Genomic DNA, 27,649 nt, shown 5'->3' with positions numbered 1-27,649 from the left:
CAGATATACTGATTTAATATTTTCTTAATATGGGCGTGGCTCCTAGCCCACTTGAAATTTCCAAATGAAAAGTAGCCTATAAACACTTACGGATATACAGGAATACACTGTGCAAATTTCAAGAATGTCTGTTCAGCCGTTTAGTAGTCTACAAACTTCAAATATACAAACATACACACATTCATTTTTATATATATAGATACATAATTATAGCTACTTTAAGTCAAACAGAGTTTCAACAGATTTTGTCTCCAAAAACGTGACCTGGTCGCAGTAGGAGCAAACATCGTATATTTTGATATCTTCTATCTATATATATATATATATAAAAATGAATGTGTGTTTGTTTGTATGTTTATATGTTTGAACTTTATAGACTACTAGACGGCTGAATCGATTTTTTCAACAGCGTATTCCTGCATGTCTGGAATAGGTAATGGGCTACTTTTTATTTTGAAATTCCAAGTGGGCGGGGAGCCACGCCCATATTAAGAAAATATTAAATCCCTATATTTCAGATAATATAACAGTTAGAGTCCTCAAATTTTGTCGGAGCTACTTTAGTGTAAATATGATTATTTGGGACAAAAAGTAGGCGGACTAGCAGCAGAGGGCGTGGCACCTCCCATATAAATTAAATACAAAAATTCGTTTATCTTGGAAACTATTACAGTTAGAATCTTAAAATTTTACACGAATAACTTTAACATCCATTTAAACATTTTGGGTAATAAATTGGCGGACTACCCATGAGTGGAGCGGCTCCTCCCATATTAATTAAATACAAAAATTCGTTTATCCGGGAAACTAAAGGAACTAAATTCTTCAAATTTTGCACGAAGAATTTAAATATTCATTTGAACATTTTGGAGGAAAAAAAGCGGACTTTCATCTAGGGGGTCTTAAAGCCCCCATATGAATTAAATAAAAAAATCGTATATCTGAGAAAATATAGAGCACCTCCCATATGAATTAAATATAAAATTTCGTTTATCTGGAAAACTAATAAAACTTGATTCTTAAAATTTTGCACAAATTATTTTAATATTCATTTGAACATTTTGGGGATTTTGGGGCTTTCATCTGGGGAGCTTGAAGCCCCCACTGAGAAACTATTAGAACAAGAATCTTCAAATTTTACATGAAGAACTTTGACATTTATGGGAACATTTAGAGAATAACGGGCGGACTTTCAATGGGTGGCTTAGCTCAACATATATGAATTAATTATAAAATTTCGTGTATCTTGGAAACTCTTATATTCTTTAACTTTTTCATAGATAGATAAAAATTGGCGATAGATAGAAATAGGCAATAATTTGCTTGACATCTCTGATATGTAACATATTGTAAATCTGGAAAACTTTTTTTTTACATATTGCTTTTAAGGTAGCAAAGCATACTGGGTATAGCTAGTAAGTTATAAAATTCACTGAATTGGATTTTCGTTTTTCAAAATTAGAACTAATATATTGCTCCAATTTAATTTAATTTACTTGGCATACATATACAAAATTAAGAAACTTACTTCTTTAAGGTTGATTAAGGTTTCATTTTAGTTAGGAATATCACCAAATTTTCAACTATACATCTGAATCATAAACGTATTTGCTATAAATTAATTTAAAACTTTATTTTCGTTTTTCAATTCTTAGAAATATTTATGTAATAATAAGTAAACGATAAACAATTTGAGACTGTCAGTCATTGCGAAGGCGTTAAAAAAATGAATGGCGTGAGAATATATTTTGTTATTTTACACGGTTGTTGTCTGAGGTTATGTTTTTTATATTCTACAGTGGAGCTAATTGCAATATAAATAATTAATAATAATTAACTACTATTCTGTGTTATTTGTGAAATAATTGTTTTTCAGAATATTAGAAAATATATTCTATTAAAGATTCTAAATTATTTCATTCTGGTTAATTTGGAAATTTCTAAACAATTTCAAAATCTTAATTAATTTTTTTGTATTTTTTACGTATAAAATTGTATAATTGTAAATCATAATTCCTGATGGAAATAAAATACTTTGTTGTAAAATAATTGGAATTACAAACTATAGCCAGACCAACACTAAGTAGGTCGTAAAGAAATAGTTATCTGAACTCCTTTGGACAATTTTTGCTACGATCAATAGGTGAAAAGTTACACTCATTTGAATAAAACCCTGTATGACCAAAATGTCCTAATTTGATCTCCTCTAAGTCCGGCAGTTCTTGAGCGATACATTTGTGTCTGGCCTGCTATCCAATAGTACTAACCGTGGTGCAAATTTCATCCAAATCGGAAGACATTGATTTTAAAATTTGGGTCACTTGACACGAAATTGGCCACATAAAAAATATGTATAAACAAGCAATTGAAAGAAATAACTGTTAAATTTTTTATTCATAAACATTTTTTTAAGGTCGCAACTGGTCTTATTAATGTTTTTGTTTATTATAATATTTTTCATATACATAAATTAGTTTGTTTTTATAAAACATAAAAACGAGACAGTTATCCGAGACTATGCAGTCCGAATTTGAAGTCAGCAACCTTTTTAAAGAGTTTTTTTATTGCATATTAATTAAAATTATAAGGAATGAAATAAGACTCTTCACGTTCCGTAGTAAAAATGTATGAAGTTGTTGTCTGCGTAAATAAGTCATGTTTAGAATATAAATTCCATCTAAAAAATTTGTGATGCACAAAATGAAAAAAAAACTGATTATATGTTTACTGTTAAGTATTGCAATTAGTGATAAATATCTAAAAAATTTAATGATATATTGTTAATAATTGTGTTGTTAGAAAGAATCTGAGAATAGTTTATTTTATTAGAACTGTGCAAGCGTTCTCTAGAGCGCCTACAAAATATAAATTATACGATCAGGTGACCAATGAAAATCAAAAAAAATGACTTATGTTTTTACTAAAAAAAGTTGTCTAAAACGAAAATGAGATTTCTAAACTATGTATAACTTTTCAGAATGAGATTTTCAAATGAAATCGAAGTTCTTACTGCGGATCAGTAATCGAAATGTAGAATAGTGGTAAATACAATTATTTTATATAGGGTAATTTCAAAACATTTCGAACAAAAAAGTAGGATTTTGAACATGACCCTTTCCGATTGGAAATTCGGTACACACATTCTTCGTGTAAATACAGAATTTAAAGTTCTCCAAAATTTCTAAATTCGTTACGGTTCAGATTTTATCGAGGTTCAAAGTTCTTATTTTTTGGGATTTTTTTCAACAAGCATTAAATTTGACATCGTATACTTTCTAAACTATTTATCAGATTTTAATCGTTTTAGTCCACAATTAAAGCCTATGTTGATAATATTTTGTTTAAAATATTACAGTTTTAACTTAAGGATGATGACATCAAACAACGTCCGAAATGTGTATGGAAATGATGTGGGTTATTTTACTAAAAGTTTTTTTTGAGATCACCTCATTGCCCCATTCTGATTTTTTTATATATTGTTTTGTACACTATAAGCAATCTTATGTGAAGGACTAAAGAAAATGGAAGGTACCTTTTTTGTTATATCCTTGATATCATTATCCTAATGTTAAAGCTATAATATTTTAAATAAAATATTGTCAAATTACAAGATATAGGCTTTAGCAAGGGACTAAAACGATTAAAATCAAATAAATAGTTTAGAAAACATACGATGTCAAATTTAATGCTTGTTGAAAAAAAATCTTAAAAAATGTGAACTTTGAACTTTGATAAAATCTAAGCCGTAATGAATTTGGAAATTTTGGAGAACTTTAAACTTCGTATTTATACAAGGAATGTGTGTACCAAGTTTCATCCAAATCGGAAAGGTTAAGGTACAAAACCTGTTCGAAAATTTTTCAAATGCTCCCGAATTTGGCCATCTCATTTAGATATATTCACCAGTCTTGATGTGAATTGCACACCAATCAGGAATTTAATAGCAGGTTGACTGTTAAAAATATCTATATATACCCATTAGATATCCGATATGTGTGCTCCAAAAAAAGAAGTTGCGAATTTTGACCGCCCACCTCTAAAATTGTTCTTTTAGTTGTAAAACTATGTCACGAAAAAATTATACTGATAGGGTAACGTTAACAGGTGCCACAACGGCTCTAAAGTTTCCAGGTAAAGGAACCGTAAAGTGCACTGAATAAGCATTTCAAAAAGATACGGTAGGTAGGTAGGTTGATAGGAGGATGTATACTACATCAAATCCGAAGAAATACACCTAGGCCACTATCGGGCCTGTTGTGCGCTCCTTATCACGAAAAAAAGGGAACTGAAAGAACTCAGAATACGTACCATCATACTAACCTCAGACTTGCTCATTTTGAGGAGATTTTTCGTCTTGCTCTCATCAGGGTCACCCCATAGAATCTTCGTGGTTCTACCCACTGTTTCATTATTCCAAGAGGCCTTATGGGATTCTCTCACTCATATTTTTAGTTCAGCTTTTGTTGCGTCGAATGGTTTTGGGTTTGTCAGGTTAACTGCCTCGAGCTCCCTTCCCTTTAAAGCTATTACATTCGCCCATTCGTTACCGACTACTCCCGAGTTTGCTGGTACCCATATGATGTGAACCTTACCTCTGGGAGAATATTCAGTTAAAGCTTTCTTACAATCCAATACGGTCTTAGATTTGGTTCTATCACCTGATATCGCCCTAATTGCCTTCTGGCTGTCGGTAAATATATTAAGCCCTGTGGGCGCCATATATATTCTAATCCAATTTACGCATTCCGTTATTGCTCGTACTTCAGCCTGGATGCTTGTGTTATGATTTTGTAAACGGTGGTATATTTCTGTTTCTGGGTCTTCAATATAGAAACCCAGCCCCACTTTCTCCCCCAGTTTATAGCCATCCGTGTAACAACGGATTCCTAATGGTATTTGCTCTAATGTTCCGCTTAACCAAGACATTCTATCTGGGATCAGCGTTTCAAAGTTTCCGACATATTCTGTGTCTGGTATACGATCAGGCACGTCCGATGATTGTGTATAACCTTCCAATGTGTCCAGTATACATTGATGACGTGTCCTATAACCGCTTTTGGCCAGTTCGCCTAAAGTAAGTTCGGCTGTAAGCGCCGCCTCATATCTTAAATATGTTTCAATGGGTGGAATATCTATAGATATTGCTATAGCAACGTTTCCAGAGCCTTGGTTGAAGTAGCACACATGGCACCACTTATACCCAAGCAGCATGTACGCTGAACTCCCTGTAGTAGTTTGATATTGCACTTTTTGTCTAAAGCAGTCCAGCAGATTATTGAAGCATAAGCTAGAATTGGTCTAATTACACTTTTATAAAGTCAATTTGTCATAGTAGGACTAAGACCCCATTTCATGCCTATAGTTCTCCTACATATCTCCCAGCACCGATGTGCCTTGTTGATCCTATCCTCTATGTGGTGTCTCCATTTTAATTTCTGTCACTTTCTGTTTGTCTGTCACTGGTATCTTCTTGCCCAGGAAGCAAGGTTCAGTATAAGTAGAAATTTTTGTCTTTCTTGTGAAAAGACAGATTTCCGTTTTTGCCGGGTTAACATTTAGGCCTCTCGGTTGAGCCCAGCTCAAGGCCGTATTCAGACCCTCCTCAGCTCTTCTACACAAGTAATTTGGATCCTTTCCCTTTAAAAGTATTACGACATCGTCTGAATAGCAGACAGGTCTAAGTACTTTCTCGGTTAGGGTCCTTAGGAGGCTATTAATCGTGGTAACCCAGAGTAAAGCTGACAAAATGCCACCCTGTGGTATACCGCGAAATACCTTTTTCCTGATAGTTATATTGTACATCTCGCAGCTTATCCATCTGTTCCTTAGCATGTAGTTGATCCAGTTACGGAGCACCCGGTCAACATAAAACTGGTCTAGGGATTGGATAAGGGTATCAGTGTGCACGTTATTGAAAGCGCCTTCGATGTCAATGCATACCGCCAGTGTATACAGTTTGCTATCGAAAGATTCACCTATGTAGTGGACGACTTCGTTTAAAGCGGTATCAGTGTGCACGTTATTGAAAGCGCCTTCGATGTCAATGCATACCGCCAGTGTATACAGTTTGCTATCGAAAGATTCACCTATGTAGTGGACGACTTCGTTTAAAGCGGTTTCTACCGATCGTCCCTTTACATAAGCATGCTGCTTAAATTTTAGGTCTTTGTCGGGTATACTGCTTTTCACCATACTATTTACTATCCGTTCCAAGGTTTTAAGTAGGAAGGACGTAAGACTTATCGGTCGATAAGACTTAGGTGTCGAATAGCTAGGTTTCCCTGGTTTAGGTATAAATATTACCCTTGCATCCTGCCATTTAATGGGGGTATATGTGAATTTCAAGCATGCAGTAAATATCTGAGACAGATGTACGGAAACCAGTCCCGCCTCCATCTGTAAGAGTGCCGGGAAAATGCCATCCGGGCCTGCAGCTTTATAGGAAGCGAAGCTCTTGATTGCCCCTTTAACCATATCAGATGTAATTACAATTTCCGTATTAGCCTCCCCATCCTCCAATATCGGTTCATCTATGTTATTCGATATACCGGGTGGAGTTAGGAGTTTCATTGTCTCCTCTCAAAAAAATATAAAACACAAAATTTGGTTGAAAAATGTAAAAGTTATTGGAAATTTCCCAGGCCATTGATGTTTTTATAAGTATTGCAGAATTGCCATATGGAACAACACAATATGTCACTAATTTTGCTATGATTTAATTTATTAAAAATTAAGGCTTTTTCCACTACTAGAAATAACGAACGTTATTTTCCATTAGTCACTGTAAATTGTTAGATTTCTTGTGAGTATTTCTTAACTACCTTTATATCGAAAACGGGTATACATGTTTGTCGTGTGCTAACACTCACTTTAAAAGTGAATTGCAGAAACGCAGAAATAATCCGAAGAAAAAAAAAAAAAAACAAAATAAAAGAAAGAAACAGTCGTAAATGTCACTAAAATGTCCTTATTATATTTTCCTCTTAAACAATTAACGACCTACTGACGACATTATTTACTGTTCACATTATGGTCCCTACACACAACACCACTCCACATCAGATCAGTGTATACAGATGGATGCACACTAGAACTGGGTATACTGGACTCGTTGTTAGTTAGTTGAATGGTTTGGTTTGGTTTGTTGCTTACGTTGCTGGTATGTTATGTTTTGTTGGCTTAGTTTAGTTGATGGTTATTTAGTTACATGAAATCAGCAGGTTAACACAAAAGCTATTTTTATTTGTGTCTGAAATCAAACACATAAAACTATAAAGGATTGATAGGAAAGAGAAAAAAATCAACTGCAATGGAAGTTAATAAAACCACAAACAAACTAGCAATGCCGTCCCATACATTCCACAAATACTGTAAATTCATTCGATTTGAAATAAGTTGTAAAAATTGTTAATAACGTATGTCCGTGTGTACATACATATGTATATAGTAGTAGTAAATATGTATGTATGTACCTAAACCGTACTCAAATGCCTTGTGCTTTACTTCTATTTATAGAATTTGAAATTTATTTTTATTCTCCACTAAACCGTGGATTTATTATGGAAATATGTTAAATGCAAATGAATTTGTTAATGTTCGTGTGTCATAATTATGCTGAGGCAATTGAAATGCATAAAAATATGTATGTTTATGAATAATGAAAATGGTAAATCGATTTATCATGCAACACCTCTAGGTTAAAGTCGAACATTTACGTTATGAACGTGTACTACTTTAGCTTTTTGAATAAGTTTTAAGCTGAGTTTTTTCGATATACATACTTAACAGGTATTTCTAAATAACTAATCGGTTTACTTAACTTTATCAAAAGCATATTTCGCGTCCAAATATCGGTCGTGGGCCCATGAACTATTAATATAGCTAATTGGTATGAACCTGCGGAAAAAATCACAAGAAATCTGTCGAGATTTATTTGCATGATCGAAAAGTCAATACAAATCACGTTAGTGAAAGATAATCACGAACTGAGCCTGGATGGTTGCCGCCAAATTAATATAGCCTTCAACATGTGTTTTTGAAAGCCCAAAACATATCGAGATTTTTTTCAATTAATTCTAATTTCAATTATAAATAAGCAAACAATAAACACAAGTACTGATAATACACGGACGTTCGCATATCACAAATAAAAAAGTAGGGGAGTAACCAAAATTCCCAAATATGAAAACCCAATAGACACAAAATCATTTCTAAGTCGCTCCTTTACATAGAAATTTTTAAAACTTTAAAAACAAAAACCTTATCAAATAACGATCAATGAAATATTATTATCCGATGTTCAGAAACTCAGTTTTCCTGGACGTAATTTCTAAGAATCTTCCAATCAGTTTTCGTGAGGGATATTGGATTTGTGCTAATGTTTGTAACACTTAGAATTAATGGTTTTATACCCACTTAAAGTATACCAATTGGCTCAGAATCATTAAGCCATGTACGTCCGTCTGTCCGACCATTATTTGACCCTAGTCCCCTCTGGAAATGGCTTTACTTCGTTTATTTTAGTGAAATTCGACATAAATAAATTTATTATCAACAAAAAGCCCTTCACTAAATTTAGTTAGGATTGGTTCATATTTGACCATGGACCTATTTTCACTTTCAGAAAATCAGTATTTAATTAAAAATATATCGAAATTAAGGCAAAATTCAACATAAATGCTTTATTATTATAAATAATGCATATTTAAGATATACTCATAAATGATGTAGGGTATCATGCCCGACTATACTTTCTTACATGTTTCGATCTAACTTTGATTTTTAATCTTAACTATTGTTTCTAAACAAGCATTTCAGTGAAACTTGTTTTACTCTAACCAAAAGTATCTACCTCTAACGCTCTATGGTATCTCAAATATTTTTACAAATTGTTCAAAATTTATACCCCTAATGTACGCATCCAAGCAATGATTTGATACAAGAAATTACCTGAACATTCATTCTATTCAAAATGACATGATGGCATTCATTGGCATGTTGTTCGTTGCTGTGTAGTATTTATGTTGAAAATTTCTTGGATTTTGTGGAAGAGAAATGAAAACACATCTCAAGGACGTTGTTGCGTCTGTTGTCAAACCCCATATAAGATATTATTGAACTTTTTTTTTTATTTTCAGTTTTTATTTTTAATTTTTTATGCGATAATAAAAACAACTTGAGTCACGTTCAATTTTCTATGCATTGCAATGCATAAGACGACGACAACAACAAACAACAAGAGCCAAAACTTACTTGAAATTTCGAACAGCATTTCTAACAACATTTGTTGCATGCATGTCTGGCATGTTGTCTGCAGCCCATTACCATCAGCAAACATGTAGCGAATTACAGACACAAGTTTATATGAGTAGTATGCAACATTCAAATAAAATAACTTACACAAACATGAGCACACTTCACGGCGGGAAAATTTTGAGGCAGTTTGGCCCTTTTGAAGGCCTTACATTTCAAAGAGGCAGGGACTGTAAATAACTGTTATTCTGAAATTTTTAACCCAAAAAATCTCTATGTTGGAGTCAACGTAGACCTATACTATTATATACCAATATACTCGTATTGCTGTACTTTTTCAGAATATATGGTGATTTAAAAAAAACGATCTTTGATCCACAAATAACAGTTATTTTTTAACGGAAAAATAAAAGTCTGATTGAAACAGTTAAAAAATGAGTTTTATTTTTCCGTCATAAAATAAGAATTATTTGAGGAGTTTTATTTTTTCCATCAGAAAATAAAACTCATTTGTTTTCCCCGTCAAAAAATCAAACAATGTTTTTATATATTTTTTCAGTATCCTATTTTATTGAGTTTATCTGACCAAGTCCATTAAATAGTTGATTTGAACTGACGTTGAAAACATCTGAATCAAAAACGGCAAATGGTAATTTTCTGTTATGACTGAACACAAGCTTTTTTAATTTCTTCGGAAGGCATTATTATTGAAAATGAGTTTTATTTTCTGACGAAAAAATAAAAGTCCTCAAATAATTTTTATTTTAGGACGGAAAAATAAAACTCTTTTTTTAAAAGTTTCATTTGAATTTTTATTTTTAGGTTGAAAAATAACTTTTTCAGATGGATTTTTATTTTTAAAGTCACAAAATAACTGTTATAAACTGACTTTTTTAATATAACTTATAACTGTTACGGTCCCTGCAAAGAGGTCGTTCGTTAAAATTTCTGTATAAGGATATCAAAATTGGCTATCGACATGTATCTCATCGCCTGAAAATCAGATTATTTTTTTTTTATTTATAGTAATAAAAAAGACAATTTGGCCAAAGTAATATAATATGTATATGTAAATGATACAATAAACATACATATTTGTAAATATATATAGGTTTTAATATTCAATAAATTTCGTGTGAGGAAATATGACTAACAATTAACCCTTTAAAAAATATCTTTGTGCCATTTACTAGAAGTAGATCTCTGAGAATTATTGTGCCGACGGGTTTATTATTCAGTTCTCTGAAGAAGTCAAATACTCTAGGATTATTCTCGACAAATCTTAAATTGGTACTCAGATAAATCCAGTACGATCAATAGATCCATTAGAGCATTATATGCTTGTTAAAGGCTATTTGGTAGTACATAGGGTATAAAACCGAAAATGATCTCATAGACTTTTAATATCATAGTAATGTCCATTCTGACTTATGCTGCCTTAACCTGGGGGAAAAGGTGGAGCAGGCCACCACTCGGGCTTCTCTGGACATGAGAACATGTTCTACGTATGTCGCATTCTTTACATTCCACCTTTGAATATTCTTATTAAAGATGAGGCCTGTAAATCTGCAATTCTCCTACCAGAAATCGATAGTCTAAAACAGGTGACTTGGAAGGGCATACAAGTATATTTAAACTATTCATCAACGACTCATATATCCGCGTTTATGATTGTGGGTCACCATCATGGGTTTTTGACTGTTCCTTCGACGTTAGGATAACTGACAGGAACCAATGGACCAATCAAACATAGTAGCAGCAAAGTGCTGATCATGTTTGGTTCAATGATGGGATGAAACACATAGATGGTGAGACTGGAGCGGGCATTTGTGGTTCTAACTTTCAGAAGGCCATTCTCCATAAGAAAGTACCCAATCAATCTTTCAGGCGAAAATCTACGCCATATTCATCTGTGCTAGAGAGTGCGTGAGGAGAAGGATAAGAGTATAAGAATTTACATAATGTCAGACAGCCAAGCAGCGCTCAAACCTTACTGTCGCATGAAATCAAGTCTGGTGTTGTAATGTTGGATACCTGGCCATGAAGGTCACTCCCGCAACAAACCGGACTGCCGGCGCTCATCGCCTACTTATCGGCCCTGAACCATTCTTTGGTATCCCATAAGGATACACCAAAGATGCAAAGATTAAAAATATAACAAAGTATATCAAGATTAAAAAAGATACAAATGAAATACGGTCCAGTTAGGGATAATGAAAATAAGAACAAACATCTAGTATAATGCAGATAAATCTCCCCAATATATCAGTATTGACCAAAAATATCGGACAAATCAATGGTGGCACCAATTTAAATTTTTAAAGATTTTTACAATAATAAAATCAAAATATACAAAATATAGGTCAAAATGATTGATTTTTGAAATTATTTGCAAAATAAAACGTTTCTAAGTAAATCACTGTCAGGTACCCGTGGATCCGTATTATCGAAGTTCATTTGTAGTTCTAAACGGAGTTATTTTTCTATTTAGGCCTTTAATGTTGAACCCTAGTATTTTTACCGCTGGATTTGAAAAACACATATATGTGTATGTACACAAAGCCGAAATACCATTTGAGCGAATAATAGCAATTGCAATAACAATATCGCCAGTAGACATAATACCATATGTAAGTATCTACACACTCTCAGATACAATAATCCATTCAAAAGATGTAAGAAAATTATTACAACAGTACAAAACGAGTCTCAGTAATGTCTCATATTTCGTATTTTAGCGGATTTTTTAGGATTTTCTTTCATTGCAATATTTCTTTTTTTCTTACCCAAAGTAGGGAGCAGAGGTGGTTTATCATTTATTTTGTGACACATCAAAAGTTAGTATTTTGTCAAGGTCCCTAATATATAATTGAATGTAGATTAAATAAGAAAATTTAATCTTATAGAGGGGTAAACTTTAGGGTTAAAATGCTAAAAGAGGTATATTTGCCACTACCTCTCATATAAATACAATACAGAAATTACCAATTGTACGTTCTATAGGGCCATTTACAATTCGCTGTAGCCGATAACCTAAAGCATTTAATTGTTTTTTTTTAAGAGAAAAATTCTTAGTATAGAAAAAAGAAAACGAATATTTTTGAATAATTGTATGTATATTCTAATAATAACTAGTTTTTTAGCTAAGTTACTAAAATTTCTAACGCTCATACACTAAGAAAAATATGAATACACTAGAAGAAATTAAAAAACTCACGAAAAAAATATAATAGTAACTCATTTAAAGACGTTAATAATAAAAGATAAACATTTGGAATTTGCTACGTTTACAAATCATATATCATCCGGGAAATTTGTCAGCCAATAAATTATTATGTACACATGCATGTGGGTAAAATAGATTGTGTCAAGTGTAATAGTACTCTACACGGAACTGAATCCATGACTGTAGGGTTGTTGTTCTCAATGGGTTTATTCTTTTTTCATACCTACCATCAAGCAAGATTTTGTCAATCCGTTTGTAACACAGATAAAGTATTCTGAGTTCTTACTATATCGTATGATGATGTAGCTATGTCTGTCCGTATTTTCTATTGATGAAGTCTGTTCGGTATTGAATACATGCAATATCCATCTACGATTCCACCCAGCCCACATACACAAGAACTCCCGGAGTACGACACAAATACACCTTAAAGGAACCAAATATAAGACAATTTCATAAAGATCGGTCCATATTTGACACTAGTTTTAAACAAGTTTTATAGGAACCAGAATCTTTCTACCAAAGATTGGTCGATAATTGACACTACCCCTGCAGGAAATTACAAAAAATTTTACATAACTTATTTGTTTAAGAAATAAATCAATCTTAGAATTCGGTCTATATTTGACCCAAACCCACATTATGGGCAATTCTATGAACATTTACACCCTACATACTTATTTACTTTATTACAATATTACGAATAAGATGATTTTTTTCAAATACATATATACATATAGTACAAATATTGCGCATTTAAAGTGAATTTCTGAAGTTGGTCCATCTACATATGGTAGAATGTAGATGGGGCCAACTTCCGAAATTCACTTTAAATACAGATGCTTTAGTGTTGGGTATATAAAATTCGGCATAGACGAATATAAAACTTTTAATTGTTCTTTATTCGTCTTTGTAAAAGTGTGTGCACAAAATTTAAAATATTGTACGTCTGCCACTTGTTGGAGTGCACTTTTGTCAAGGGCTGTTGCAACAATAAAAAAAATATTGCGATCAACAGTTTGTTGTCTTTTTTAATGTTTATACAAAAATCCAAGACATTTAAAATTTTTATAATCTAGATAGATAGAAATGTATGGAAATAATTGCGCAAATGGGTATTCATTTATAATATAAATACGAAATAAATACTTTTTGATCCCATTTTCAATCATACCCTACACCTACTATAAGAAAGTGCTCAATTATGGACTGATTTTCACGATATAAAATATTTATTCGAAATTTCTGATGATTAGACAGGTTTTATATATAAAAACAAGTTAGAGTGCTATATTCGGCTGAGCCGAATCTTAAATACCCTCCACCAGCTACTTTTATATTAATACTTTTCTAATTGATCAAATATTTGTAGAAATAAGTTTTCTCGTGTCTTAAATAGAAAAACCCCAAGATTTAAACAGCTTAAATCTGTTACAATTCCAAGATTTATTGAACATTACAAACCCCATTTTATTTTATATTTTTATAGCGCCTTAAGATATGCGTTAACGATATTTAATAATGTGCATGTATGCATACGTGTGAAAGATTTAAGGATTTTCAAAATACATATATATAATTTTGTTCTACACAAATTTATAATGCAACTATTTAAATACGGTTAAATTGCTTTTAGGGGCAGGACCTAGTATGGGAGATATGACCAATTATAGACCGATCGTAAAAAATTCTTTGAGCAAAATTTCTGTACATAAAAGCTATATTTCGTCAAATTTTGTATCTATATCGTAATTTAGTAATAAGTAATGTGTGTTCAAGTGATTTTCTGAAGGGACACTTGCATGGGACCGACCGCACCCATGTTATGGACCGATCATGAAAAAATCTTAAAATAGAATTTTTGTATACCAAACTAATATTTCTGCAATATTTTGTATCAATAGCTTTATTTGGTAATGAGTAATGTGCGTTTAAGAGATTTTCGTAAAAGGACCTTGTATGGGAGCTATGACCAATTATGTATATAAAGACAAAATTTCAAAATTCTGTATCTATATCATTATTTGACAATGAATATTGTGCACTTAAGTGATTTTCTGGAGGGGACCTAGTATGAGAGCTATGACCAAATATGGACCGATTGCAAAACAATTTTATAGTGTAATTTATGTATATAAGAGCAATATTTGTGCTAAATGTATGGATATCAATATTTTGTAATGAGTTATGTGCGTTTAAGTGATTTTCGGGAGGGGACCTTGTATGGGAGCTATGACCAATTATGGACTGATCCGAAAAAACTTCCATAATAATATTAACGTTGGCGAAATTTTCACCAAGGTTAGTACTATTGGATAGTAGGCCAAACACAAATTTTCAGCGTTATCGGCAAGTACTGTCGGACTTAGAGGGGGTCAAAGTTTGACATTTTGGTCATACAGGGTTTTATTCAAATGCGGGTAACTTTTCACCTATTGGTCCTTGCAAAAATTGTCCAAATTAGCTATTTCCTCATCGTTTCCAAAAAATGTTTTTAACTTTTTTAAAATTAAAAAAAAAACATTTTTTTTAATAATTTTTTTTTTTGCTCAAACGAAAGCTTAGATAATTTACTTTAAGGGCTTTATAGTTCCATAATGGGATGCGAGGGGGATATCTATCAAAAAAAAATATTTTTTAACATAAGAATAAGATTGTTTTTCAATATTTGGAAATTAATTTTCACTTATTTTTCCATAATAATATTTCTGTATATGTGAGCAATACTTGTACCAAATTTTATATGTATATCTTAATTTAGTAATGAATTATGTGCGTTTAAGTGATTTTCGGAAGGGGACTTGTACGGGAGCTATGACCAATTATGGACCGATCGGAAAAAATTCCATAGTAATATTTCCATATGTGAGAACAATACTTGTACTAAACTTTATATGGATATTTTAATTTAGTAATGAGTTATGTGTGTTTAAGTGATTTTCGGGATTGGAGCTTGTATGGGAGCTATGACCAATTATGGACCGATCGGAAAAAAATTTCACAGTAATATCTCTGTATGTGAGAGCAATACTTTACCAAATTTTATATGGATATCTTGATTTAGTAATGAGTTATGTGAGTTTAAGTGATTTTCGAGAGGGGACCTTGAATGGGAGCTATGACCAATTATGGACCGATTGGAAAAAAATTTCATAGAATATTTCTGTATGTGAGAGAAATACTTGTACCAAATTTTATATGGATATCTTAATTTAGTAATGAGTTATGTGCGTTTAAGTGATTTTCGGGGGGGACCTTGTATGGGAGCTATGACCAATTATGGACCGATCGGAAAAAACTTCCACAGTAATATTTATGTGCATATAAGCAATACATATTCCAAATTTTATATGGATATCTTAATTTAGTAATGAGTTATGCGCGTTTAAGTGATTTTCGGGAAGGGTCCTTGTATGGGAGCTATGACCAATTATGATTTTCGGGAGGGGACCTTGTATGGGAGTTATGTCCAATTATGGACCGATTTTTTCTCTCAATGAATTCTATTGACATAAGATTTTAATTTGTAAAATTTTGTGAAGATATCAACATTCTGACGGAAGTTATTAACAAAAAACTAATTTTTCTGGGAATATGTACTTTTGTATATGAGGTATATGAAATTATGGACCGATTCTGGCAATTTTCAGCAGGAATCAATATCTTGTGTAGAAACGAATATATGATGACTTTCATCAAATTATCTTGCATAGTTTTCGAGAAAATGGGCATAGCTAAATCCCCTCAGAATTTCATAAGGAGCCAGAATATATATACTTTGTTGGGTCTCAGATGAATATTTCTTGGTGTTACACACGAAATGACAAACTTATATATACCCTCTATCACCACTGAAGGTGGTGGAGGGTATAATTAAAAAGAGGGAAATAATTCTGTAATTTGGGAACTGCCGTCGGCGTACAAAAAAAATAAGATCTACATTTATTAGAGCTAGGTTAATGCCTAAGAGAATAGTTGCACAAATAAAACTTGCTGATAGCGTTATGACTTGTAATCTTGTGCCATAGTCCTTTCTTCGTGTTGAAATTACGAAGAAGCATAACAAGTCATACCTTGAGGCTTACCTTGTGAGGCGACATTCCTGATGGAGAAATGCTATTTAAAATTCGACCTAGTAGTTTTCTGTTTCAGCAATAGATTCGTATTCCACTGAATACTTGAATACTTAAGAATGTGGAACACACCCGTTCCAGAATGTGTAATACCTCCTCGGCGGGAACATCAGCAACTTCGATACTAAAATCAAAAAAATATATATATCAAACAAAGTATTTGGAAGGCTGATTTATATTGTTATAACACATACTTACTTACATATGTACATTGAATTTTGTTTTAACTTTAATAATACTTAGTACCAAATTTAATAGCTGAAAACCACCCTAGTTATTCATGGGACCTTGGGTCTAATATGAACAGATTACCATAAAATATAGTATATGAATTAATTTTACTTACTTAGACTTTTAGATTATTCTTATCTCAAACCTAAAAACTACACTTTAGATTACAAATACGATAACATTTGTAATTATTGGAATTAAAACACTTACTAAATTACTTAAAGGACTTTAATAAGATTAATATGTATTAATGTGTAGTAGGAATAAATATTATCGTTTTAAACTAATATAAGCAACTTTTTTCTTTATTTTCAGTTATAAACCCAATCGATTGTTTTAAATATTAATAAACATGAAACACATCCGAAAAGATTTAAATTCAAATAGAATAATTTACAAAAAATATGCCAAAAATTACAGTCACAACATGAATATATTAACTTTTTTAAAATCCAACTACAAGTACAAACGAAGAAGCATACGATGCCACATTAGTAACAAAAAACAACGACAATGGTATTTGCCATATCATCAGCAAAAACATCAAAATAAAAATCTAAAACACAAACTTCCGGCGCAGGAAGAAGCGATGACGAATGATAAACAAATTACAAATAGAATTCCCTTTTATGAAAACATAAAACTTGATAAAATTCTAAGAATATTATTTTTAATTATGCAACAAGCTAAACCAACAAACAATAACAACAGCAGCAGTTACTATAGCAAAAGTAAAAGCGACAATAGCTGGCTGGTAGCACAACTTGTTGCAAAGATGAAAACGAGTAAAAATGCCAACAAATCGCTGGCCAATGTAAATGAAGATGGAGATGGTATCAGTGTAAACCATCGTGCCTATAAAGATGCTAATAAAGACACCGACGTCAATGTTGACATCAGCAATATTGCCGATGAAATAAGCCATCAACAACACAATTATGACAAAGTGTCAACAATCACATCAACACCAATAAAGTGCCAAAGACGAAAGCATCACCAGTTGAAAGCGACAAAATCAGCGTCATCATCACAATCGCATTCGCACTCGCCATCGTCATTTTCATTGACGACGACACGAACGGCCACGATGACGCTGACTACGTTGTTATCAACATCATCATCATCATCGATAGCAAATTATGAAACCTGCCAATGTTCAGTCATATTACGTCATTATGTTCGCGACAAACCATCGATCCACCAACATCAGTATCACCACAAAAGCAAACACACTCTACATCACCACCAGCCACTTCATATAAAATCGTTGACAACCAGTAGAGTGCTAAATATCAATAATAGCAACATCAACAATAGTGGCGTTACCACACCTAGTGCAACTGCTACGGGAACGAGTATCTATCATTCGGTAGATCAATATGTCAATTCAACCTGGAATCGCAGCTACACTTTGTCTTGTTTGCTTTTGACGTTATTTATCGCCTTCACCATCGGTGTACGCGGTACGACAGGTGAGGAACGTCCATACTTTAGATTTTTCATCATCACCATTAGAGAACTATACAATTTTAAATGTACCAATATGTTTGTGGGTGTGTGTGTTTTTTTTGCACTAATAAGTGCAGAAACATATAATGGGTGTTATTATTTAGCAATTTATTTTGCGAATTTTGAGTATATTCCAAATGGAAAATTCGAAAATTTAGAAAAATTGTGCGATACAAACAAGAAACTTTGAAGGACACTTTTTATCCGGACATTATAAAACTACATTCATTGATTAAACTTTCTCACCCTTGCAAATTTTAAAGTAAAGGAAATCAGGAAATGAAAAATTAAAAACAATTATGTATGTAATTTTGTATGTATATAATCTTTCATTCTTTACTGGTTATATCTTTAGGGAATTTTATTCTTTGCTGTTATGCATTTTATATAAAATTTCTGGATATACAATTCAATATATAAGGATACATATGTACATCTAAAGTTTTAGTAAAATCGAATAATGTTAACCCATAAACTATGAAGGTCAAACTCAAGCTATGAAATATTGGTAAATTTTCTTGAAACTATAGTGATATATTATTTTGGTTCCAACCGATTTAAATGAAGCTTATGAAAAATATATAATGAAGACCTGTGTTAATGATGACATCAAATAAATAAAATTTGCTAAAAATTCATTCATTTCTTTGGCCAGTGCAATTATAAAAATATATTTATGTTTAAAGGTTAATTTCGGTTATTTTTTTATGTCATTATCTATATATGTATATAAAAGAGTAGCGTTACTGACTGACTGATTCATCATCGCACAACCCAAACGGCTAAACCTAGAATCATGAAATTTTAACAGTAGATGAATTTTTGGTTATATAGATCCACTAAGGATTTTGGGAAATTTGTACATATAGGGGTAAAAAAGAGAAAAACGGGTAAAACAGGTTTTCTTAATTACCTTACCTAATATTAGTGATACAAGAAAAATTTTAAATGCATATGTATCTACTCTTAAAATGATCAGATGGGTATCTGGTAATTTTTTGAAATTCGTACTTTTAAATATCTCCCAAAATTAGGAGACACCTGTTTCGTACTTTTTTAAAATTCAGCCCATTTTGGATGTAAAAGGGAGAAAACTGTAATTTTGGTACTTTTTTTTTTAGCACATTAAGAAAACTTTTTCGATTTATTGAAGTATTCCTATTAAATTATGGACTAACTCTGTAATATTTATTGAAGCAATATGTTTGCTTATTTAAACAAAATGTTTGTTTCACTGGGGAAAAAGTACCAAAAAGGGGAAAACAGAAATTTAATTTTATTCAAACTCATTGAGCCAATTTTTATAAAATTTGAAAAAGCAGTTTATATACTCACACAAAATAAGCTATTGGTATATTATTTTGGAATTCGAGTACTAAGGCCTATATAGGACCAAATTCGAGTAAATTGTTTGGTACTTATTTTGAAAGCAGTATTTTTCTTTAGCAAATGAATGCAGATTTGAGTCGTTTGAGTTTCATCTGTGATATATAGATTTAAATACGGAACATTTTGTGTAATTTTCGAAAAAGTATATTTCTAAGCGAAAAGGGGAAAAACTTTACTATTTTTATTAGTACTTTCCCCTTAGGTAAAATTTATTCCACTTTTGGTACTTTTTCTTTCTTCAAATGATACTCAGTATGTTTTATAATATAAATTCAAGACACATGATTATTAAATATACACGGTCCTCATTGAATAAGATTCTTTAAGAGAGAACCTTTTAGTACTTTTTATCTCATAAATAGTACTTTTTGAATTTTCTAAAATATTCAACCTAGGAACATAAATTGTAACAAACATGGTCTTGACTGAATAATATTCTGTAAGTGGGTACTCTTTGGTGGGTACTCAAATGGTACCTTTTGGTTTCTCTATAATGGTTAACCGGAACATATCCTTATTAAATGAGAATTTATTGGGAGAGATTTTTGTACTTTTTCGTTTTTCCAATGGTACTTTTTGATATTTTTACGATATTGAACATAGAAATATAAAATTTAAAATATAGGGACCTTAGTGAATGAGAATCTACTGAAAGGGACTTTTGGTACTTTTTCATTCATCAAATTATATTTTTTGAATTGTCTATATATTGAAGACAGAAACATAAAATTTTTAATTAAATAAGAGGTATTTTATAGTACTTTTTTTTAAATAGTAATTTCGAAATTTTCTATAATGTGGAAGCTAAACGAATAAAACTAAAAATACAAGTTTCTTCCTGAATGCGAATTTATTCACGTGATATTGAACGTAAAAAACTGAAACATTAAAAAATTTTAAAATACGTTATTTTTTAGAATTTGATGTTACTACATGCTAAAACGGATAATATACTGCGATATCCTTCAAAAACACTTTTTCCATTTTTCATCAAAAATGATCGATATACGACAAAATAAGGTGTGTAGTGAAGTCATATCCATAAAAAGTCCAGCGGTTTGGTTTTGTGCGTGAAAGGGTTATGGGGAGTACAGAACACTATTGATGCTATGAGGAATGCTCATTTCCCTAGACTCAGCCCAATGCACTACTTAACATCTTAAAGTCGCACATCCACACTACTGAGATGACTGTTGCTTCGACAACAGCACCTAGGGAGGTCATTGGTGGTCCGAAGTACGTATCTATTTTTAATTGACAAGACTTATTTCAATGGTCATAAAGACCTACTGTGATAAGTTGAGAATGTTTTTACAGTAAAGTATTAACACTCTCAACCATGAAGGAAAATCGCCGATAAATTAAAAATTAAGGTATACTCAGCTCCACTCAGCTCAACCAACGATCTCACAACTATCAATCACTCAAACTCAAAAACATCTCAGAATTATCCTCATCTTTGCATTATCAGTTCAAATTCAACATTTTATTAATCCACAGCCTTACCCTGTGGTTTGTTCCGCTCCTAGAAACTAGGAAAGGTAACTGAAACTTATCCCGAAAATTATATTTCACCATCCATCAATATTTTAACCAAGCGTCCCGTATTGCGAATTTGGGTTTAAAACACAGCAACTACGTGGATCCCGAAGGAACCTTAAGCAACTGACCAGCCTGGACAAAATCCTGCGTGCAACTGGCCACCCATTGTACAGATTATCTGGACAAAAATATATTTAACCATCACCAGTTTAGAGTCCCGGAAGACTAGAGGTATTGGTCCCCAGGCTTGCAATAAAACCAAGATGAGAAGGTAACATGCCCTCGGGGGCGTCTTCGAGCAAATGTATTATGAGAAAATTTTGATGCATTGACTATTATTTTCCAAAAAAATGGCTAAACAAATTTGTTAATTGTCCGATTTAAGACAGCAGTCATTTTCCGACGTGAAGAGATCACATCCTTAGATCTGATTTGGAAAAATCTGTCTAATATGTGTGTAATTTTTTAACAGTATTCTGGAATAAAATTCAAAAAGAGTAAATATATTTATTAATTTAATCATACCTAAGACTTTTCGGAAACTATTTTTGGAAATAGTATAACTAAATTATCATTATTTGATGTTACAATTATATCCACACTGATCGAATAAAAGCACCTCCTCCTTACTACTTATAAATATGAATTTTCTGCCCATTACTATTTAAATAGTATTATTAATATTATATTTTTAAATACACCTCGAGTTATTTATGGATTAATGTGTATTAGAATGTATCTAATAGATGCATAAATACTCATATTTATGTATAAATCATGACCATACATAATGAATATAAGCATTTTCAGATCAAAGAGCGATTTTACTTCTGATATACAATTTGATTAATGTTTACTTTGATGCTGAAATGAGCATTTGCCAAAGAGATTCTTTGTTAAATAAATTATTTATTCAAACAAACCCAATAAACATTTCAAATTGAAGAAACGTTTCCATGCAATTTATATTTTTTGGTAGTATTCTAGTGTTCAAGTGAGCTAACCATATTTGTTAACATTTAGACAACGGATGTGTATAAAATTTTTACTACACCCACTTATCATTTTGACAACCAACTTTGTAATTTTGTCAACACATCGTTGTCATCGCAACAACGCATTGTTGTCATTTCGGCAATAAATATTATAAAAAATTTTCAATTTGCGTAGTTAGCCATCAGTCGTAGATCGAATCTGTGTTTATGCTTTGACAACGTCATAAATTCTTTTTTGTTAATTTGATAATGTCGTCGCATCGTTGTCATTTCGACAATAAATATTATAAACAATTTTAAATTTGCGTAGTTAGCCGCCATCAGTCGTAGATCGAATCTGCGTTTATGCTTTGACAACGTCATAAATTATTTTTTGTTAATTTGATAATGTCGTGTATTTTCCATATTTTTGTTGTTGATTTGACAACTATCCGTACATTCTTTGACAACGGATGTTATTGAAATATTATAATCACTTTGGTGTCAATTTTATACCAAGCATGTATAATTTTAAAGTGTCTTTCATCCCTCTATGTGATTAGCACAATTTCCAAAAATTAATCTAATGCATTGATAAGAATATAAATATAGAAATAAAATTAAATACAAATACAAACATTTCACAAATTCTATGAAGATCGGGTTTCTGAAGGTTTTGGCTAGAACTTCTGAAAGTCACAGGTTACCATATGGCAATATGTTCATTGGGATGTTAATTTTAAAATATTGACCCCAGGAGCAACATTTTGAAAATGGTATCTTAGAATGAATTGATATGTTAGTTAGTTAGTTTGAAAGGAGGATGTATATACATCAAATCCGAAGAAATACACCTAGGCCTCTATCGGGTCTGTTGTGCGCTCATTAACCAGTGCCTCAGGTGGAAATCGAACCCAACCCCTCCGGTTTACCAGACTAGAACACTAACCACTAACCTACCGGAGGCCACATGAATTGATATACATGCATATGATAATGAAGTAAAACTTAAAATCTATTAAAAATCGTGTGGCTTGCAATGTCCCTGCATTAAGTCCATCTTTAGTTTTTCATATAATTAACTAAGTATTTTTATGCGTACATTCATAGCTACATACATATTTATATAAAACTAAATGACTTTTCATATGTATAATTTATGTTTATTTATGAAACCAAAATTAAAATTAAACAAACATTATTTTCAGCTGGAGCCTGTTGGCAGACGGTGCTAGACAATGGTAAATGCAACGAAATATTTTCGTTAAATATTAGCAAAAGTGAATGTTGTGGCGCCAATCAAGAGTTCGCCTACACTGAACGCGAACCAACAAATGTTGAGTATTTTTTCGCGACAGCAATTGGAGGCGGCATGGAATGTTCACCATGCTTAGGTAGCTAAACTAAAACCAAACAAAAATAATAATTATTTAATTTCGATTTCTTGAAAACAAAATTATAAAATTACACAGGTTCTTGTAACAAATTGGTTAAAAGCTAAAAATCAAACAAGATAATTACATGAAAATCATTAACTCCAAGTAGTTTCTTTGTTTCATACTCTTGATCCATTTTTTCAGAAAGTTGTAGAAACGTTAAGTGTGGACCGAATAAGAAATGCGTTAAAAGAAAAGGAAGACCCAAGTGTATCTGTGCCCCCGAATGTGGAGCAGCAAGAAGAAAACGTAAGCAAAGAGACCACTTAATGCTACAGGAACAAGCGCAGCAACAGCAACAACATCACACTTTACACTTGGTTAGCAGTCATGTTAACGACGATAATGATGATGATGCTGATGATGGTGGCTATTTTCAAGATGTGTCCGCCACCATCCAATCCTCGTATGACTTTAAAATTAAGATAGAAAAATCACAACAATCACGCGATACACGTAGTTTAAGTAGTGAAATTACAAATGTTAATTTAGGCTTAGGAAATGGCAAAGATGCGATGATTAGCAGCAGTGGCGTAACGTCATCAATGGAACGACATCATTGCAAAGAACACAATCAAAACCAAAGAAAATTAATACACATACATCATTCACATGGACAACAGCACCAACAACAACAACCAAATCATAAAAACCAGGAGCCAAAAGGCAGTCGAAGACTTTTGATAACCGCCAATGTTGAACATACGGAAAAGCCCACCACTAGACGATTACAAATCTTTAGTAATGTAAGAACAACACATGCCAGACGGCATAATAGTAGCAGCAACAACAACAATCGTAACAAACATGATCAACACGAGGACACTGATCCCTCAGACTATAATGAAGAAGAAGAAGAAGGAAACAACGAAGACTACAACTATAACGATGCGGAAGACGAAGCCAAAGAGGCCAAAAAGAAAAATAATAACAGCAACATTAACTTCGACAATGGTAACAACAACGGTCACGGTAACAACAAGAACAACCGCAACGATGAATCAACAAGATTTTTAAACCAGTCTCCGTCTAGACATCAGCTTAAAACTAATACAAAACCAAACAATAACAACAGAAACAGGAACAGCAACAACAAAAACAAAAACAACAACAGCAGCAGCAATAAAAACAAAAATAAAAACCATCATGATTTACAAACAACCAAAATACAGCAACATTCTAGTAACAACAATACCCGCGTTAGACATTCTCAACAGAATGGACGTCATGCTGAGAATACTCCACATCATCGTCATAATAATCATCACAATCACCACCAACACCACCACCGTCAGCAGCAACAACAACAACACCATCACAATCACCAGCAGCAAAATCAAAATCATGGTAGACATAAACACAACAACAGCAACAAACAACACCATAAACAACAGTCCATTGTATTGAAAAAGCCAAAGAATAATAAGGATTACAACATCACAGCCAGCAGCACCACCAATAATATTGGCTTTGATATAACTACAAATAAAGTGAACTCTGCATCTAATACAGATACGGATACAACTGTAACTGATGTTTATGCGTCTTCTACTATGCACCAGTCGGGAATAGTTAAATCGTCAACAACAGCAACATCATTGAATATATCATCACTATCAGCAGCACTTGCAACAACAACAACAGCAGCATTTAATTCAAACCCAGAGTATACACAATCACAGCTGTTGTTGTCTTCCTTTCCTTCGACCACTCCTGTAAATTCCACAATGTCTGCAGATGATGGTGCAGCTGCCGACGATCATAATCATAGTCGTTTACCAAATCACGGAAGTAAAATAGCTGCGTCATTCTTATTATCATCATCATCATCATTGCCATCGCCATCGTCTTCATCACATTTACAAACGTCTGCAGTTTCTGCACGTTCCTCATCCGAATCGGCAGTTGTAACAATGTCTGCTAAAGGCGAAGGTGTTTTGCATCATGATCATAAACATCGTATTGAAATACCAATGAAAACAGCATCCAACAACAATAATAACAACAATGACAATAAAATTTTAACGTTACACTCGAATTTGCATAATAATCAACAACTGCAGCAGCAACAGCAAGACCAACAGCAGCAGACACATCCACAATTGCAAGCACAACAACACCAACAACGACAACATTACCAGACTCCTTTGTTTGATGGCATTTCTGAACAATTTGATTTGATTGGATTTCCAAATAAGCAACAACAACAGCAGCAACAAACAGTAACGGTAGGTTAGTTTTATTAGCAAAAAAAATGTAAATGTAGACACAATATTTATTTTTTATTAATGCTCATAGTAAATTGTGGTAAATTGAATGTTGCGAAAAGTTTAAACCATAAATACTTAGAACCCGGTCTTTGCAAGGTCATGTGTATATGAAGTTATTCATAATAATACACATTTACTATATAGATTTAGGGCATTATTCATAACCTCAAAAGAACTACAAAATTTTGGTGTATAAATTTGTATGGGAAATTTGACAACATGTTAGTAATTCGTTTTTCATAAAGTTTCGAAAAAAATCCTTTTAAAAATTTTAAGATATTTCTGAAACTATAACAATTTTATTACAAATGTCCTCTAGTTTACTCACGATGTTAAACATATGTATGACGTATATTAGGCCCCGTGTGTATGTAGGAAAAATATGGTATCAATGTTCCCAACTAAAATTAAAGTTTAATTGATTCTATGATACCATTTTTCAAAATTGTCCTCGTGTCAATATTTAGGATCAAGGGATTAAAAGGTCCTTTTTTGAACCTTTTAGATTTTTTTCATATTTCTTCCAAAAGAAAGATATGAAATATTGGTATCATTTGAAAGGCCCTTGAGGCGCTTTAAGTTCCAGAAATTGTTGCGTAACAGCAAAAGTAGTTGAAATTTTCTAATCTTTCGGGGAATTTGTAAATTTTTTTTTTTTTTTGCATTTTAGCACAGATTATATTAAATTCTTTGAAATTAATACATAATAACCCTCAAAAAAACTTACGGAAACGGTTTTTTCCATTTTTCAAAATTCAATCTATACCGAAGTTTATTTGATTTCATAGACCCCTATGTACGCTACCAAAACATTGCAAAATAATGTAAACAACAACATACAAACCGTTATTAACAAAGAAAGCATAACTAACAAGTAGATGCTTAGGATAAATTGTTGTAATACATATTTTAATTAAACTGAAAAATTTGAACTAAAATAGAATTGAAACCATAAAGTTTTATATACCAATGTAAAGCTAATGAACTTGCACGTATACGGATGTACATATATATGTACGTTAGATAAATATAGCTAGCACAATACCGGGGAGCGAATAGGATTAAAAATATTTAAATAAAATACAAAACATATCGACGTTTCCTTATCATTATTAAAAAAAAAAAATTGGTGGATATAATCGATATAGTCAGGGAACTGTTTCCACTTAATTTCATTGAGATCAGACTACAGCCTATAGAGAACCGTCCTTAATTTGTTTCCTATCTTAATGTATACCATAATGTTTTTACTCTTTTGGAAATATCTTCATTAGACAACTAAAACCGTATTTGTGGGTATAGTCATAAATGGAAAACCCTTTAGAGCGGGGTTTTGAGTTGGCAATCAAATGCCAATTAATAATCAGATTAGTTAATCTAAAAACAAACTTAATCTGATGTTAATCCCCTTTGATGTTTTTGAGTACAAGATTAAACTTCATAGTGTTGCCATACAAAACAGCAGAAATCGTCACTGTTTGTTGTCAAAGCCATGCGTGTTTTATAAGAAAGAAGAAGACTATTGTAAATTTAATATGAAAATTAATGAAAACTTAAATTTAAAACAAAAAAATGTATTTTGAAGTCTCCATAATTTATACTAATCAATAAATCAAACATTTTAATGTTTATTTTTATAAAAATTGTATTAAATTTTTTGCATCAGCCTTTTACACTTTTGTTGCTC

The 27,649-nt window shown here is 32.1% G+C and overlaps 1 protein-coding gene across 4 annotated transcripts in view; it reads left to right on the top strand.

Annotated features, from left to right (window-relative positions):
- The window catches only part of LOC119616169 (putative uncharacterized protein DDB_G0277255), a 75,594-nt gene that overhangs the window by 14,821 nt on the left and 33,124 nt on the right, over positions 1 to 27,649 (top strand). For 3 of the 4 annotated variants that reach the window (XM_037972476.1, XM_037972454.1, XM_037972465.1), the window contains exons 2-4: positions 17,158 to 18,314; positions 23,465 to 23,650; positions 23,837 to 25,920. In XM_037972476.1, the coding sequence (XP_037828404.1) occupies positions 17,195 to 18,314; positions 23,465 to 23,650; positions 23,837 to 25,920 (3,390 nt within the window). In that variant the 5' untranslated portion in view covers positions 17,158 to 17,194. Of the gene's footprint in view, positions 1 to 17,157; positions 18,315 to 23,464; positions 23,651 to 23,836; positions 25,925 to 27,649 lie in introns of all 4 variants that reach the window. The other variant, XR_005232507.1, reaches the window with a different exon arrangement.

Source organism: Lucilia sericata, unplaced genomic scaffold (genome assembly GCF_015586225.1).
Source record: "Lucilia sericata isolate MDLA Ls3-8-SP2 unplaced genomic scaffold, ASM1558622v1 Contig000002F_arrow, whole genome shotgun sequence".
Classification (NCBI taxonomy): Eukaryota; Metazoa; Arthropoda; class Insecta; order Diptera; family Calliphoridae; genus Lucilia; species Lucilia sericata.
The sequence above is the reverse complement of the archived record's forward strand: the minus strand, read 5'-3'. Positions and strand labels throughout refer to the sequence as shown.